General features: G+C 43.5%; 1 protein-coding gene across 1 annotated transcript in view; it reads right to left on the bottom strand.

The window, feature by feature from the left end:
• The window catches only part of SORCS3 (sortilin related VPS10 domain containing receptor 3), a 437279-nt gene extending 421346 nt beyond the window's left edge, over positions 1–15933 (bottom strand). Inside the window, exons 1-2 of the mRNA XM_047762685.1 lie at positions 15910–15933; positions 9141–9208 (exon numbers count right to left, since the gene is read on the bottom strand). Of these exons, the coding sequence (XP_047618641.1) occupies positions 9141–9208; positions 15910–15933 (92 nt within the window). The remainder of the gene's footprint in view (positions 1–9140; positions 9209–15909) is intronic.
• Positions 15934–16910: the final 977 nt, after the last annotated feature.

The following is a 16910-nucleotide window of genomic DNA, read 5'->3' as shown; positions in this document are numbered from 1 at the left end:
AATACAGGTGGTAAGCAGTGCCTGTGGGATTTGCATCCAGGCAATGTGAGTTCAGGACCCACTCCTTTAACCACTACACATACTCAATCCCATCTTTTACCAGGTGTTTCTGAGAACTATGGGAACTAAACAGTCTTTCCTCTTAAAAGTTTTACATCCTAACAGAGAAATAAGATGTTTTATATAAAGGAGCAAAACAAAATACATGAGCCACATTGATCATTTGTCTAATTCATTCCTAGAACAGCTTTGCCTCCTCATGGAATGAGGGGTGATAATAATAAAAATATAAGTATTTCTACAGTAGAACCATTCATCACAGGATGTAATGTGTGTGTAATGTATATATATATTACACACACACACACACACATACACACACTTACATATGCCTGACACTGTTTCCTATATGCATTAATCTTATCTTTCAACATTCCTCAAGGATAGTAATCAAGACATACTTATTCTGCATCTCCCAACCATGAGCACAGGACTGCTTACATAATGGATGCTCAATTAATATCTGTTCGGTTGAATGTTCTGTGACCCATTCAGGAGTTTTCACCAGATTTATGACCACTGAAAGCAAAGAGAAGAAGGCCCCCAGTTCTAGAGGGAGGATTTCACAGCCTGTATCAGCCCAGTGTTTGGGACCTTACATATGAAGAGCTTAGCGAATAGGATGGAAAGCTTTTAATTAACAGCCCAGCCCAAAAAAAAAAAAAAAAAGTCATTCCAATATGCAGTTTTGTTTCCATTAATTCACTCAAATTCAGCAGGAATTCCACTAAGGAATTGGGGTGAACAGCTGTAGTGGGAGGGAAGCACATAAATAAATCATGAGTGTCATTAAAATTTGTAAACTAATAACTTCTGGGAAGTCTTAGCAATTATTATCAGGGTTATCTTGGCAAACAAAAAATTAATAAATTCAAAAGGTCTCCACTTTCTCTTTAAAAAAAAATATCATCCCCAAGAAAGGTCACTGACAGAACAATTAGAGGAGGAAATAAATGGTCCAGATAACAGCTTGCAAACCAGATGAAAAGTCAAGGGATTCCCCAACGGCAGGGGGCTTAGACAACTCAATAAAAGGAAAGCAGCAGGACAAGGCAAGTCTGGGCTGGGGCTGGGGCTGGTCTGAGGCTATTGCAACTTTAGTTCTCCTAGACTTTATTTAGTGCAGCCCAAGTGCTGGGCATTGTAGATCCAGAAACAAGAGAGGCACACAGTCCCTGCTCTCTAAAGGCTCCCAGGCTGGAAACAAACCACCAGTGCAGTGTAAGGATGTGATGCCAGTGGTAAGAAGAGGGGAGACATCCAATCCAGGGAGGAGGGTCAGGGAAGGTATCCAGAAGGACGTGTCCAGGAACTGGGCTCATAAACACCCTAACCAGGAACACCTTGATCTGAGGCCACCCTGCTCTGCAGGCCCTAAGGTCAGAAGCACAGGAGGAATAGCTGAGAAACCTCATTGCTTTTTAAGAGCAGAATGTTGCCCACATTGCAGGGTTAAGGGCCAATAAAAAGAGCAAGGGGAGAGAGACGGAACAGAGAAGTGAGCAATGCTGGGGGGACCAGCCACCACAAAGGATGCCTGGTTCCTCTTGTGTCTGGACAACTGCAAATCCATATAGCTCTGCAGGTACCAATAGGAATTCCAGAGGAATCAGAAGCTGACCACTCAGGGACCTTTGCTAGAGACGAGTGCTTGGGATGTGCAGATAGAAGCTGGAGGATTGTTTGCTAGCTCATCTACCTCCAGAAAATGGCACGTTAAAAAAATGTGTAAAATGTGTTTATGACTCCGAGTGTTAATGTTTAAGATATATAAAACTGAGTCCAAGAAGCAATTTGCCAATCAGAAACATAAATCCCCACCATGACTAATGTTCAAAATTAAAACCTCGAAAACCTCAAGCAGTGGATTAATTGGCCTTTTCATAGTTTCCACTTCCAAAGAAAAGTGGCACCCTCACTCTCAAATCAAAGACCACAGATGCCACCAAATTAGGCAGAGATGCACATCCCCGTGGGGGCAGAGAGGCGTGAAGATGGCACCAAAGCATGTGCCACATGCCATTGTCACAAAAATGAGCAAGAACATGTCCCTGCCTTTGAGTCCACCATGCCTGCACACCATATAACCATGACCTATTTTCAGCAGGGAATGGAGGAGTTGTGAAGAAGAGGGCTGTCTTTGCCTAGCTCTCGGCTTCCAAGTAGGGGACGTGTGAGTTTATGGAAGGAGACCAGGAGCCAGGAGCACTCATAATCTCAGAACTCTCACCCAGGAAACTCAGGGAGACCAGCTTCCTCCTATGAACTTACATCCTTGTCTCTGAAGGGTTCTGTGGCTCCAAGAGCAGGTTTGCTGTCATCCTTTCTAGCCCTATGTCTCTTTGTCTCTAGGGCCAATAGCCATGATGACTTCAGTTGGCAAGAATCACAGCCCAAAGACCGAAAAGTTCCAGTGACTCCTCTTCTATTTCTGGGAACAGATTTACATTGCCCTCCTTTCATTTTAGGTCATCAGAGGTTTGATATGGATCAGGTCAGCTCTTGACATTTCACCTATTCCATGTACCATAATATTATAAAATCATTTCCCTCCAGAATAGGTAGAATTTTTTATCTTTTGCCTTTTGATAAAAGAGATAAGCATCTCTTTGGAGAAAAAAAAGTTACCCCCAAATGAACTGACAATATTTGTAAAAGTAGATACTAGACCTCCACTAAAGATAGCAGTCGCTAGCCTTACTTAGCTATTAAGCTCTCAAAATGTGGCTGTTCCAAATTAAGATATGCCCTTAAGTATGAAATACACTCTGGATTTCCAAGACTTACTGTAAAGAAAGAAAAGCTAATGCAAAATAGCTCATTAATAAATTTTATTTATTAAATATTAAAATGATAGTTTTAGATAACTAGGTTAAAGATAATTAATAAAATTAACCTCCAGTATTCCTTTTCACATTATTGACTGTTAGAAAATTATGTACCACACATACATTTCTAACTGGACAGCACCGAACTACAGAATATGGATCTCAATTGCAGAAAGAATATTTTAGCCTATAAGTTGAATTCCTAGCCTAGGTACTCTAGAGTAATTTTACCACTCTGGAAATTTCTCCCTCTCCCACTTTCCATGTCATCCCACTCTCCTACACATGAAAAAAAAGAGCATCTTGTAGGAGTTCTCTAATGGCTGAGCAGGTTAAGGGTCCTGTGTTGTCACTGCTGTGGCAAGGGTTCCATCACCTGGGAACTTTTGCAGGTGGCAGGTGTAGCCAGAAAAAAAACACGATCTCTTATTCTTGAGGAGGCCATGCGTCCATTCCTGTCCAGCATCAGAGCCCAGCACACAGGGTAGAATGAGCACAGGCTTAGGAGTCAGATAGGCCTGCATCCTCCTACTTACTAACTCCGTGATCTACAGCAAGTTATTTAACCTCTGGAAGCCTCAATGTTCTCATCTGTAAAATTGGGGGCAGTGATACCTGACTCTCTAGTTTCTTGTAAAGAATAGAACAAGATGGCTCAGGTAAAGGAATGGGCCTAGAAAAGCAGCTCAGTTACTCGTGGATCACATGGTGATGGCACCTCTCCTGAAGCGTCTCCCTGGCTAGGCACCATATATCAGGGACTATTCTATCTGGTTTATGTATCTTGTTTCATTACAACCTCACAACAACTTTATGTGGTGGGTGTGAGTACAATCTCCATTGTACAGATAAAGACATGGAGGCACAAACCACAATTCAAAATGATACATGCACCTGTATGTTCATAGCAGCACTATTCATGGTAGCCAAGAGATGGAAACTAGCTAAATGTCTATAACAGAGGAATGAATGCACAAGACATGGTACATGAATGGATACAATGGAATACTACTCAGTCTTGGGGTTTTTTTTGTTTCTTTGTTTGTTTGTTTTTTGTATTTTTAGGGCCACACCCATGGCATGTGGAGGTTCCCAGGGTGGGGGTCGAATCAGAGCTGTAGCCACTGGCCTACGCCACAGCCACAGCAATTTGGGATCCAAGCCTCATCTGCGACCTACACCACAGCTCACAGGAAACACCAGATCCTTAACTCACCAAGGGAAGCCAGGGATAGAGCCTGAGTCTTCATGGACGCTAGTCAGATTCATTTCCGCTGAACCACAATGGAAATTCTAACTCAGTCTTAAAAAAGAATAAAATAATTCCATTTACAGCAACATGAATAGAGTTAGAGATTATCATCCTAAGTGAAGTAAGTCAGAAAGAGGAAGACAAATACCATATGATATCACTTTTACGTAGAATCTAAAATAGGGCACAAATGAACCTATCTACAGAACAGAAACAGACTCACAGACATAGAGAACAGACTTTTGGTTGCCAAGGAGGAGGGCGTGGGGGAGGGAAGGATTGGAAGTTTGGGGTTAAGAGATGCAGACTATTACTATGGAAGGGATAAATGACAAGGTCCTACTAAATAGCACAGAGTATTCAATATCCTGAGATAAGTCATAATGGAAAAGAATACAAAAAAGAATATACATATAAGTGTATATGCATAACTGAATCACTCTGCTGTACAACAGAAATTAGCATAACAATGTAAATAAACTATACTACAATAAAAAGTGAAATGAAATGAAATAAGAGGTGAAGAAACATGTCCAAAGTCACCCAGCAGCTAAGTGGAGGAGTGTGGACTTGAACCTAGGCCATCAGTCTCCTGAACCCAGGCTTTCATGCTTAATTACTTTGATGAGAAAGAAATCGATTGATGCTGAGCCTCCTGACCATGACTCATCTGTCCTCCTCAGGTCAGGCTTCTATAAAATCTAACAGAGTCAGTCTCCAATATCACTCTTGATGGATGGACAACCTCCAGGCTTGACCCACTATGGACTAAAAACACCCTGAAATTGAAGCCCTGAGTCTGTTTTAAAAGTCCATCCCCAATCCTCATTAATTCTATAAACTTGACACCCTATATGTAAAATGTCCCTTGACTAAAAGATGCCAACAGATGGTTGTGTTAAATGACCAATGTATGCAACCATCCCTCTGTTGGCACAGAGAAAAATTTTGAACACCTCCAGTATAAAGGCACTAAGGAGTTCCAGAAAGAATATCACAGAGGCACATGCTATTGCTACACTACAGAACGCCTTCAAACAGGCTTTTGTCTATTTGGAAATAGATGGCTTCTGAATTATTAATCCAGTGAGGCAAATAATTATATCATACTGTAACCTGGCAGGGAGTGTCATCATGACAGCTGCTGCTCCAGGCACCTTTGCTGTACAGAAAATTGAAGAAGAATCACCAAATTCAATTTAAACTTGGTTAAGCACATTGGGCCAAATCACAAAAATGAAAGGGTGTGTGTTTAATTCCGTTTCTTTTCTCTGCTCACTGTGTTATAAGTACAATCACAGTGCCCTGGGCTCTAACTGTAACATATATCATTAACAATATAGAAAAGAGGATGGATACACAGATCTCTAGGGAATGAGTGGGGAAGACAATATAAAAAAAAAGTGAAAAGACACCCGATGAGGCCTTAGGAAGTTGGAAAATTCCCACAAAGTTTAGGAGAAGCCCTTTTCCTCAGTCACACTCTCTGCAGGGGTTCCTATGCTGAGCTTTATCAGACCTGTGAACCCTCTGGATCATAACACAAAAATATATCCATGTATAACATTTATCTGGAGGGAAAGCCCAGACCATCTACCAGCGTCTTCACATCCCTGAAAGGTCACACCCTATATACTGTTATCTAGAAGCTCTGCTCTCAATAACCCCTTATGGTTTGGCCCCTTCTGTGAATGGCTAAGTCCCCGCCCCCTCCCTATCTGGTCCCATACCCAGCTGTTTTCCCTGCTTCCATCCTGCCCGCCTTACTCCTGCAGCCCAGCCTTTGCCCTGTGCTAAGGACATTTTCCCACTTTCTATTTGCCAAACTACATCTTTTCCATCATTCCAACACCAAGCTCAGAGAATTTTGTCGACAAAAGAACGCCTTTGACTAGGCAGACATTGCTATTCCAATTCCCCCCAGTCAGCACAAAGAAAAACATTGTAAATCACTCCTCTCCCCTCCATACCCCTAGTCATCACCCCTGAAGATCTGCGCTAATTCCTAGATAATGCAGAATGCATTCCCTTTGGTAGCCAACGATATCCATTCCCTGCAGTAGTAGATCCTTATAAACAAAGTCAGTCATAAAATGAAAACTATAAAAACACCCACAGCTAGTATAATCATTAATTATTACCATTAATTGAGCACTTTCCACCTGTGAGTTGCTGTCCTAAATGTTTGTACATCTATTATTTCATTTAATCCTTACAATCCATCCATGAATTTATTCATCGAGCAAACAGTGATGAAGTACCTCCAGTGTGCCAGATGCTGTTCTAGGTGCTGAGGATACAGCACTGAATTAAAATGGAAAAAATTCTCTGTCTCTGCAAGCTTAGATGTCAGTTGGTGGAGGTAGGCTATGAATAAATCAATAAGTAAATCTTTAGCAGCTAGAGGGTGACAGGCACTAAGGAGGATAAGGCAGACAAGTGATGGGACACACCGTAGGGAAGGAAAAGGCCTCCCTGGTGAGGTGAGCAAAGAGGAGGGGCGTGAGGGAGGCATGGCCCCCTCGGAGAACAGAACTCAGATCCAGGAAAGGGCTCTGGGGAAGAGAGGCTGGCTTGCTCGAGGAACAGCAGGGCAATGTGGCTGCAGCAAAAGTAGAATCTGTACTCTCTACAATTTGCATTCAGGGGAACTGAGACTTAAGACAATGAAGTGGGTTGAAAGGCAGCCCCCCCCCAATACATCCTAACCCCAAGAACCCGCCATGGGACCTTCGTTGAAAAAGTGTCTTTGCAGATGTAATTAAGTTAGCGATCCAGAACTGAGGTCATCCCGGCTTACTTGCTGGGTCCTAACTCCAATGGCAAGTGTCCTTCTCAGGGGCAGAGAGGAGAAGGCACACACACAGAGGAGAAGGTAAGGAGGGCAGAGAGGGGAGTAACACAGTCCCAAGGGACATGGACAGCATCAGATGCTAGAAGAGACCAGGAAGGATTCTCCCTAGAGCCTCCAGATGGGGGTGGCCCTAAAGACACCTTGATTTCAGGCTTCTGCCCTCCAGACTGGAGGAGAATACACTTCTGCTGTTCCGAGTCAGCCAGCCTGTGCTCCTGAATTATGGCAGCCCAGAGAGGTTAGGCAAAGTACCAAAAGCTGCACAGCTCTTTGGGGGGACAAGTTGGGATTTGAATCCTGGCCATGGGACATCAGGGTGCCCTTGGGGCTACTCAGCTATCTACTGTCTCTGACATATACCAGCGAATACATTAGCTTTTATGAGCATCGGGCACACAATCTGTCACTAGCACTAAATACCCTGGCTTTGCCTGGCCCACTCCTAGAACTACCAAAATTTTCCCAAAATAAGGGCTGCCGGGTATAGCTGTTTCCTATTTTAAGGATAGGATTTTCTGGCTTGTTCCATTATTTGCACTGGAGTCGGACTTAAAGGATTACCACAGTATCACTGTGATTGGGCCTGAGGGGATGGTTCCTGAGGCCCTAATTCTCTGGGAGTCCCATGTGAGTGGAAGCAGGCAAGCTTTCATCTACAAGAGGCACATTGGTTACTTATACCTCAGCCAATTTTATCCAAGCATCAAAATCAGGTTTTGGACGTCCTGAGCAAATAGAGGCAAGCCTCAGTCGATATGAGCAATTAACCCCTAAATATGTAATAGATGCTGTGACTGTTCCCCTTCCTGGGAGCATGGCTCTGGCTAGTCCTCTGCAAAAAAACGGGTCAGAGGAAGAAGCAGCCAGGCAGGCAGATACTCACAGCCCAACCCCTCTACTCCCAGACCCCAGGAGACCCTCAGGACAGGTTCTGGGTTGATAACATAGCCAAGTGAATGGCCTTTTGTGACAGTGTTCTCCCCAGTTTACAAATGACAGAGGGAAAGGAAGAGATACACAGCCCTCTTGAATCCCAAGGACATGAAATGAACAGAGCATGAAGCGCCAACTCAGAGTGGCTGATTAAACTTGCTGGTGTCCTGTGTGACAGACAGCAGCCTGACTGTGACAGTAAGTGCATGGGTGAGGAAGCATAAGGACAAGTGAGTGTGTGGTGTGCTCTGTGCAGAGAACTCCCAGGTTCACAGCTTCCTTAAAGCCCTCTCTGATGATCCCACCCACAATGTTCTCCCTGCCCCAGCCTCCCATTAGGGTGGATTTATCAAGCTTGTACATGGATTTGGAGCCCAGGGTTCACAAAACTGCTATTATTTCTTTTAAAGTCTATTTTTTAAGACAAATACATATTTTAGGAGTTCCCACTGTGGCACAAGGGGATCAAGTGGCATCTTTGGAAAGCTGGGACACAGGTTAGATTCCTAGCCCAGCACAGTGGGTTAAGGATCCAACATTGCTGCAACTACAGCATAGGTCACAACTGCAGCTTGGATCTGATCCCTGACCTGGGAACTCCATATGCCATGGGCTAGCCAAAAAAGGAAAAAAAAAGTATATTTTTAGGCTGAAAACACGTTTTAATATACAATACTAACATATCTGTCTTTATCCCAATATAGTTGTAAAGTGTCTATTTTAATATTATTTTATAGAGGAAGGAGTCCATGAAGGCTAGAACCACAAAAGTCATCACACAGACCTGACGTCCACATGTGTCTCTTCCCAGAAGCACAGGCTTCTCCAGAATCACAGCATCTCCTAGGCACAAAGGATAGGCAACAGTCCCAGGCTGAGACTCACACCAAGGCCAGCATCCCTCTGACAGCACCTCCCTTAGCCACAGTCCTGCTTAGCATGCATGCTCTGATCTCTCTAACTAGACTCATGTCCATCACCTCGAAGGAGAGGCTGAAGGACCACAGAAGCAACCATGGTGCCAAGAAGAACACGTGATGGGCTGCACAGGAAACCAGCAGAGTGCTAAAGGAACTTGCACACAGAGGCCACCAGTGCCACCTGGGGCACAAAAGCGGGCCTTCAGGAGGCGGCCCATCCTCTGCTCCTTTCAAAACATGCCCTCACATGAGCTGAACCACAGCAGATAGTTGAGAATCTCTGATCAACTTACCTCCAAAGCGAGCTCTCAGTCACGCTCCCCAGGTTGAAGTCATACAGCTTTGTCAGGATAAGTATGACCTGAGAGAGGAAGGAGGAGGGCAGAGGAGAGGAACACAAAAGGGGAGGGGAGAGAAAAGGAAGCCGACTTTAGTTTGTGTAACCATATACAGCGCATCTCACATCACCCAGAGGAGGGCTTAGCATTTATCTGTTGAGTTGAGGGGTATTATAGGATCAAGCAAGGGGGGAAAATTATTAATTTAATGCTTCCTCGTTAACTGGTAGCATTTATTTTAATCCCGACATTGCTTTGCATTTGAAATAAGACATGTCAACAGGAATTAACTGGGTATTGGCAGTTGTTTCCCACATCTGTCTTCCTTCAAGGTCAGTCATGGGCTGGCTGGCTCTGTTCACCCATATGACCACCTGGTGATCAGAGGATGGGCCTGCCTTGGATTTGGAAATGACTCTGACTTGTAGGTATGGCTTGATTCTATCTGTTTACAGAGGGGCTCAAAGAGGTTTTATGTCTTCATCACTAGGGCCTCAGTAGCCATACATACTTGAATGACAGAAAAGCCCAGTCCCCAACATCCTCTAATGCCACCTGCCTTCTACCACGTCCCATTCATGAAGTAAGCATGACTTTAGACTCCACTGGGCTCCAGGATCACTTTCCTAGCTCCATCTGAAGCTAAGAAACCCAGAGAGAAGCTGTACATGTCCAAGAGCTGGAGCTGCCTGTAACAGGGTTAGTAGTTATCTGAAATAATCTTTAGTTGGCCAAGATGGTCCCAGGCCCTTTAGACTTCACCAGTTGGGGACTTCGATTTCAGACACTTCCCTGATATGAGCAGATGCCCCTCATGTGCCTGGACGGTGCTTAGGCACATCTCCATATTCACAAGGATGGTAAGTGCATGCACCTGAATCGATTTTAATCAAAACACAGGTGCCTGATACACAGTGCCTGCCTGCACACATGATAATCCAGTTACACATAAGTGTGCTTATCTAAATTTAATGCACAACCCATTTCACTTTTCTCAGCTCATCCCATTCCACAATTTAACTTCCTCCAGTTCATTTGTACAACAGCCATTAAACTCTTTCCGAGATAATGAATTTCTGCCACCAAGATGGGACTTTCCCATTCTAGGTATCCATTTAAGAGTAAAGAAAAATAATCAGCCACTATATTGAACATTTTTATGGCATTTAACCAACGACAAAACACTCACATTGAGATTTATTCTCATCTGGCACCCCATGGGGTTGGTCAACACCATTTCCATTTCTTTTATGTAAACTAAGAAAAAATTAGAGGCAAGGATAAGACCCATTATGGGTCAGAGAAAGTCTGTGGAAAATTTGGTTTGGAACATTCAACTTCTCTGCAGGACCATGACTGGAGGGTTCATAGGTCTGCTCTCAGATTTTATCCTGTGATGGGAATTGTAGGTTGGCAAGAAACAGCCAAGCCAAGAAACACATCAATGATGTGGCTATTTGGTAAACAGTAGAATCCATCAAGCTACCTGTCCTATTAGCATCGCACAACAGCAAGGAGCAGGTATCCTCTGAAGACCATTGTTCTCCATGGTCACTCAGGGGTCCTTGCCTCTCCCATTAATGGCAAGTTTCCTCATTTGTTAAATTCAGAGGCTAATGAAGTCAAGGAGCTTATCCACACCTTCTCCAACCAAATGCCTAGCAATGTGCTGATCATTCCCATTTGTTGAATTAATACAAACACACACACACACACAAACACACACACACACACCAGACTTCTCTTCTTCATCTTACCTCTTTCATCTACAAAGTCATGTTCATGGTAACTATGAGCAGGCCACCCCAAATTCTGGACAAACCAATTTGGTTATGCTCTTCTAGAAACAGATCAGAACACACATCTAAAGTCTACAGGAGCAGGGACTACTTCGTTGTCTTCCAGCATCAAGCCTTTGGGGGCATCAAATAATCTCCCAAAAGTGCGAAGCCCACAAAGAGAGAAGAAAGAGATGTCAGGGGTAAAAGTTCTACTTAAGTAACAGAGCATCTAACAAACAACTGGGTCTGGAAAACCCATCTAAGAACCCAGAGCTGTTCTCATTCTATTAGTCTCTATGCAATGCTTGGACCACTCTCCTTCCCTCCCTCCATCTTCTCTGCCCTTAACATGTTTCTTGTGTATCTTGTCTTATGTCAGTGCCTGCTTCATGGAGGATCCAGAAAAACACATCCTGCCATACCTCCATGAGTGTTATTTCTTCCTTCATGGTAAATAGTTTCAATTTTGCCTCTTAATCCACACACTTTCTTGGTTATAAATCTTTCTTGGTTAGGCTCCTTCTGCCTACTGATGACATCCAGATTCCTTACCTGGTATGTAAGGCAGCCCACCGCCTGACCCACATATTCTCCTCCAACCACTTTTCCACTGTTCTCAAGAAACTGCCCTCTGCTTTAGCAATCCAAGTTCTCAAGGAGCTGCAAATAAGCCAACCCCATCTTCACATCTCTGCTTCCTTTCACGCTGTATTGTAGCACTGCCTGTGCCCAGTCTTTTTATTAGTGCCTGAATGTGCCTGCTTTTTTCAAGAAACAGTTCAGTGTGCAACTTTTCCAGGCAGCCTCAGGACTGTCCCAACCATCAAAGTTTCTCTCTGCTAAAGCCCTATCACACTAAAAACCAAATTACATGATTTGCCACTTAGTTAAATGTACTCTTGATAGCCTCTGGATATCATATGATCTGCTTTCTCAATTAGATTCCAACCAGCTTGAGGTGAGGTTCAGGTTTTGTACTTCTGTTTCCCCAGGAGATAGGCTCAGCATGTCAAGGGTTCCTAAAAATCATCATGTTTGAGTCAATGAAAAATAATGGTGTTTTAGCGGTAAAGCACAGTCTTCAGAAGGGGACGGAGAAATCTAGTCTATTTCCCTCATTTTACAGATGAGGAAACTGAGACATGAAGTCCGAATAACACGTGGCTTTGACCAGGTGCCCAGGGGACTGTTTGTCCTACCCCATGAAGAAGACTGGAGACCAACGACCACTGAGGAGCCTGCTATATGCAGATTCCCTGGTCTCATTCCAAGCAAGTTTGACTTGATGGATCCTGGAGAGGGTCCAGAAGTCCTCCCATAGCTGTTAGAGGACCACAGGTGGAGAAAGACTCCATCACACTACCATTCTTCTCCCAACTCTGTGGCAGAAACACCACCCTTCCGCTCCGGTGGAATCCTGATCTAGAAAAAAAAAAACCTGGAGGTCCCGTCGTGGCTCAGTGGTTAATGAATCTGACTAGGAACCATGAGTTTGCAGGTTCGATCCCTGGCCTTGCTCAGTGGGTTAAGGCTCCGGCATTGCCGTGAGCTGTGGTGTAGGTTGCAGACTCGGCTCGGATCCCGCATTGCTATGGCTCTGGCGTAGGCCAGTGGCTATGGCTCCAATTTGACCCCTAGCCTGGGAACCTCCATATGCTGTAGGAGCAGCCCAAGAAATGGCAAAAAGACAAAAAAGAAAAAACACTCCCTTTAAACTGAGTTGAACATTACCAAGAGAGCAGGTCACAAGAGATGCATGAGAAGGAAGTCTCGGCAAAAACACCCAGAACCCCCAAAGGAAAGGTCCAAACATAGAGAATTAGGGGCCAGGACCTTCCTTTCCCTTGGAGCCAGCACAGAAGGAGAATAATAAAGTTATGAAGAGATGATAATATAATCTTTAGACTTAAGATATTTTGTGCCTAGCAAAGAAAACCAAGATTGAAAGAAAGCCCACCAACCACTGGCTTCTCTCACCACTCAGAGCCTTCCAAAGGCCAATGGAAAGAAGGAGATTACCAGAAAGAAAACTGAAAGTAGATACAATAAACCCACTAACAAGCCCCAGGCTGCTGGGCAAGGCCTGAGATCAGAAAGAGAAGATATGACTCCAGTGTTCATTGCAGCACTATATACAATAGCCAAGACATGGAAACAACCTAAATGTCCATCAACAGAGGAGTGGATAAAGAAGATGTGGTACATATACACAATGGAATATTACTCAGCCATTAAAAGGAAAGAAATAATGGCATTTGCAGCAGCATGGATGGACCTAGAAATTATCATGCTAAGTGAAGTCAGTCAGACAGTGAGACACCAACATCAAATCCTATCACTTACATGTGGAATCTAAAAAAAGGACATAATGAGCTTCTATGCAGAACAGACACTGACTAACAGACTTTGAAAAACTTATGGTTTCCAAATGAGACAGGCTGGGGATGCGCTGGGGGTTTGAGATGGAAATGCTATAAAATTTGGTCATGATGATCACTGTACAACTATAAATGTGATAAAATTCACTGAGTAATTAAAAAAGAAAGAGAAGATATGAGTGTATCCAAGGATTCACCAGTGGATAGATAAGGCAGGCAGGGCAAGTGGAGGGGGTAGCCTGAGATCCATAGCAGGGCATGACTTGACTCCTCTCCAGGAGGGCCCCAGATGACAGCTGGCAGTCAAGTTCCAAAGAAAAGCAGGAACCAAACATTAATTTAACCCCTAATATGTGCTAAATACCACACTCAGTACATCTCAACCTTCACAACAAACTTTTGAGACTGAGCAGGTGGAATATAGCATCTGCATTTTACAGAGGAGGAAAGTGAGTCATAAAAGCTAAGTAATTTGCTCCCCAAGGCACACAAGTAGCAAGAGACAGAGCCAGCCTTCCTACATGGGGCTATGAGATCCAACCATGCTGGTTCCACTCAAGGCAATGCTCCTCCACTCCGCAAATATCTGTGTGAGATTTTTGTGTGCAAAGCAATGAGCAGCACATTGGAAAAAGAAAAGCACAGCCTTGCCAACAAGGAGCTTATCACTCAGTCACGAATTCCACAAACATGTACTGAACTCCTCTTGTGTGCATTAGAAAGTCACCTGCTAAACTCTTTGGAATAAAAAAAAATGATCCAGAGCTCAAGGTCCAGGTGTGAAGGTAACTTTTGTTTTCTTTGTTCTTGGACAAAGAAATAGGAAACAGATGTGTAATTAGGAAATAGTTAGACAAATTTTTGGGAGACCCAAGTTTGTCAAATCAATTCCTCTTTGACCAAACAGTTAAAACACTGGGATGGGGCTGGGGGTGTGCTTTTAGATAGCAGTAGAAATGAAAATAAATTGGAATAGCAGTAGAAATGAAAATAAACTGTAATAACATATATATGTATTCCAATAATAATAATAATAATTAGAATACATACATACATACATATATATATATATATATATATACACACACACACCTACATATGTACATATAAAAGCTCCCATGTCCTATATATAGACACATATAAACTTAAATTGGCATCAGACACCCTCTCTGGAATAACGTTTGTTCATATATCTCTTACAGCATTTATCACAATGGATTAAGGTGACTTCTCCATGTCTGTCTTGTCGCTTAGATTGTGAATTTCCCAATGCCTAACCTGACACATGGCAGATGCCATACAAGGTCCACTGAATGAATTATAAATGAATGACAATAAAAGAAGGGATGAGATGATGAATGTATCTGAGAGGCACAGATGATGTGCTATAAGAGCTGAAAGGAGGAAGCAATTAAGTCCAGAAAATGTGGTCAGCAAAGCCTTCCTGATGGAAAGATTACATGAGCTGAAACTTGAAGTATGAAGAATTTGAATATGGAGAATGAAACCCACTCCCTTGTCAACCTGGCCTCTCTCCCCACCCCCTCTTTATTTCCTTCCTTCCTCCATTCTTCAACTGGACAGGAATAGATAGAGAAAAAGCAGGGGGTACCATTCCAGTTACAAGAAAGAGCATGGAGATAGAGCAGAACAAGACATCAGGGGCAAGAGCAGTTGTGGGCTGAGTGCAATGTCATGTGTATACCAGACACTTGGAGACAGTCAGACTGTGCCAAGGTGGGAAAAGAGGAACATAGGATGATAGAATCATGCAGGAAGGACAGTGGAACCCAATATGTAGTCAGTTATGGATTGATAAAAAGCTTTATAAGAGTTTAGAGGGTGATAACAATTGTAGACCATAACAGGAGACTTACTATATATATAATATTAATACATGTTATACATAGAATATCAATATATAATATACATATTAGGTGACTGTATTATAAGAAGAGGCTTACGTGTGTGTGTGTGTGTGTGTGTGTGTGTGTATGAACTGTATTATAACAAAGGACTCATATAATTAGGTGACAATAAGGGACATGACCTGCCTCTTACAAAATCAGTTGATGCTTCCTTATTGACCATCCACCTCCAATCTTCTTGTCTCTAAGCACCTAATATCTTCTGCTGCCCCCAGACACCTAGGCCAGCCCTTAGCTAACTGCCTGATCTTTAGACTGCCTGTTACAACATCAGTAACTAGTGTCTTTATTAGTCCCACTCCCCACCTTTCATTCTTCTACTCCTACCTTATGCAAAACACAGCATAAGATCCCTGGTGTCAAAGTGATCAAAAGAAAAAGGGCTCCTGTTTTTATGAAATGTATAGTCTTCCTTAAGCCACTGCCTCCCAGGAGTATCTGTACTTGAAATAAGGGGTCCACATCTCTAGCAGGGTTGGGGCGAGTGACATCTGGGGACAAGAGAGCTTTCTACACTCTTCCCACCCACTTCCTTCGTGAGAGGTAGTCCCCACACTCAGAACTGCAGACAAACAAGTTTAAGTCCCAGCTCTACCTCCCCATCCTTTCAGATTTCTCCATGTCTACGTTCACTTACCCCATTGGGTCCAGCCGTCTGCATCTTGGATGGGGCTTGCCTAGCAGCATGGAAAGAACAGAGCACTTGCAACTAGAGGGCTACTCTCAAAACCACATCTCACCATATGCTACTGGGCAAGCCTGAGCAACTTATTTATTTTTTCAGAATCTGTTCCAGTTTCCTAAAATGGGGATAATGACTCTCCTTCCCATGCCAACCTCATGGGGTTTTTGATTAGAATCAAATAAGGACAGCTGACCTGCTTTAGAAGCTGCCTATGCAAATGTGTGTTATTAGGATGATAATTATTCTTCAGGAGACAAGGGTTCCAAGGCATCCTTTTTTGATGAGGTGGGGAGGGAGAGGGGATTGAGATCCTAGAGTTGCTAAGCTCCTTCTAAAAAATACCCACTTGTTCTAGACCCCAGTTGCAACACAGGAGGCTGCAAATCAGACCCAGTGTGTTCACCGGGCTCCTCCATCAGCTTCAGCTCCATAAGGAAGGCAGGGAGCCCCAGGGGATCCCTGTCCTCTGAAAGGATAATGCATAATCTGCAAATTCATAAATCACTGAGACGCTCTCACCCGTGAGCACATTCAGTGAAGTGAGGACCTTTACTGCCTGTAAAATTTTACTCAGAAGGAAAATTACTTTAGTTCATTAAACCTTTCTGAAACCTTGGTGCCTTTAAATCCATAGGGTTCTAGGCGTGTCCCCCTCCAGCTCCCCTTCACCTCTTATCACCTCATTTCTGCCCCTACCTTACAGTTCTTCGTATCCAGCCATCTGAAACATGGACAGTGGCCTTCTTTACCAAAAGTGATTGACAGTGGTAACATAACAAAGATGCTAAAACATACTCCTTGGGGACTGTACACAGAGTGTATTTTTCAGTCTTGGCAGAGTTTGAATCCTGGGATCCTCCTCCCACCTCATGCGGCACCCCCCAGGGAAGAGAAATTGAGTATTTGTAGCCCTCAGCCCAACAGATCCCCAACATTACAATGGCTAGGCAGCA

This window comes from Phacochoerus africanus, chromosome 15 (genome assembly GCF_016906955.1).
Source record: "Phacochoerus africanus isolate WHEZ1 chromosome 15, ROS_Pafr_v1, whole genome shotgun sequence".
In the NCBI taxonomy this organism is placed as follows: domain Eukaryota; kingdom Metazoa; phylum Chordata; class Mammalia; order Artiodactyla; family Suidae; genus Phacochoerus; species Phacochoerus africanus.
This window is presented reverse-complemented; position numbering and strand designations above follow the sequence as displayed.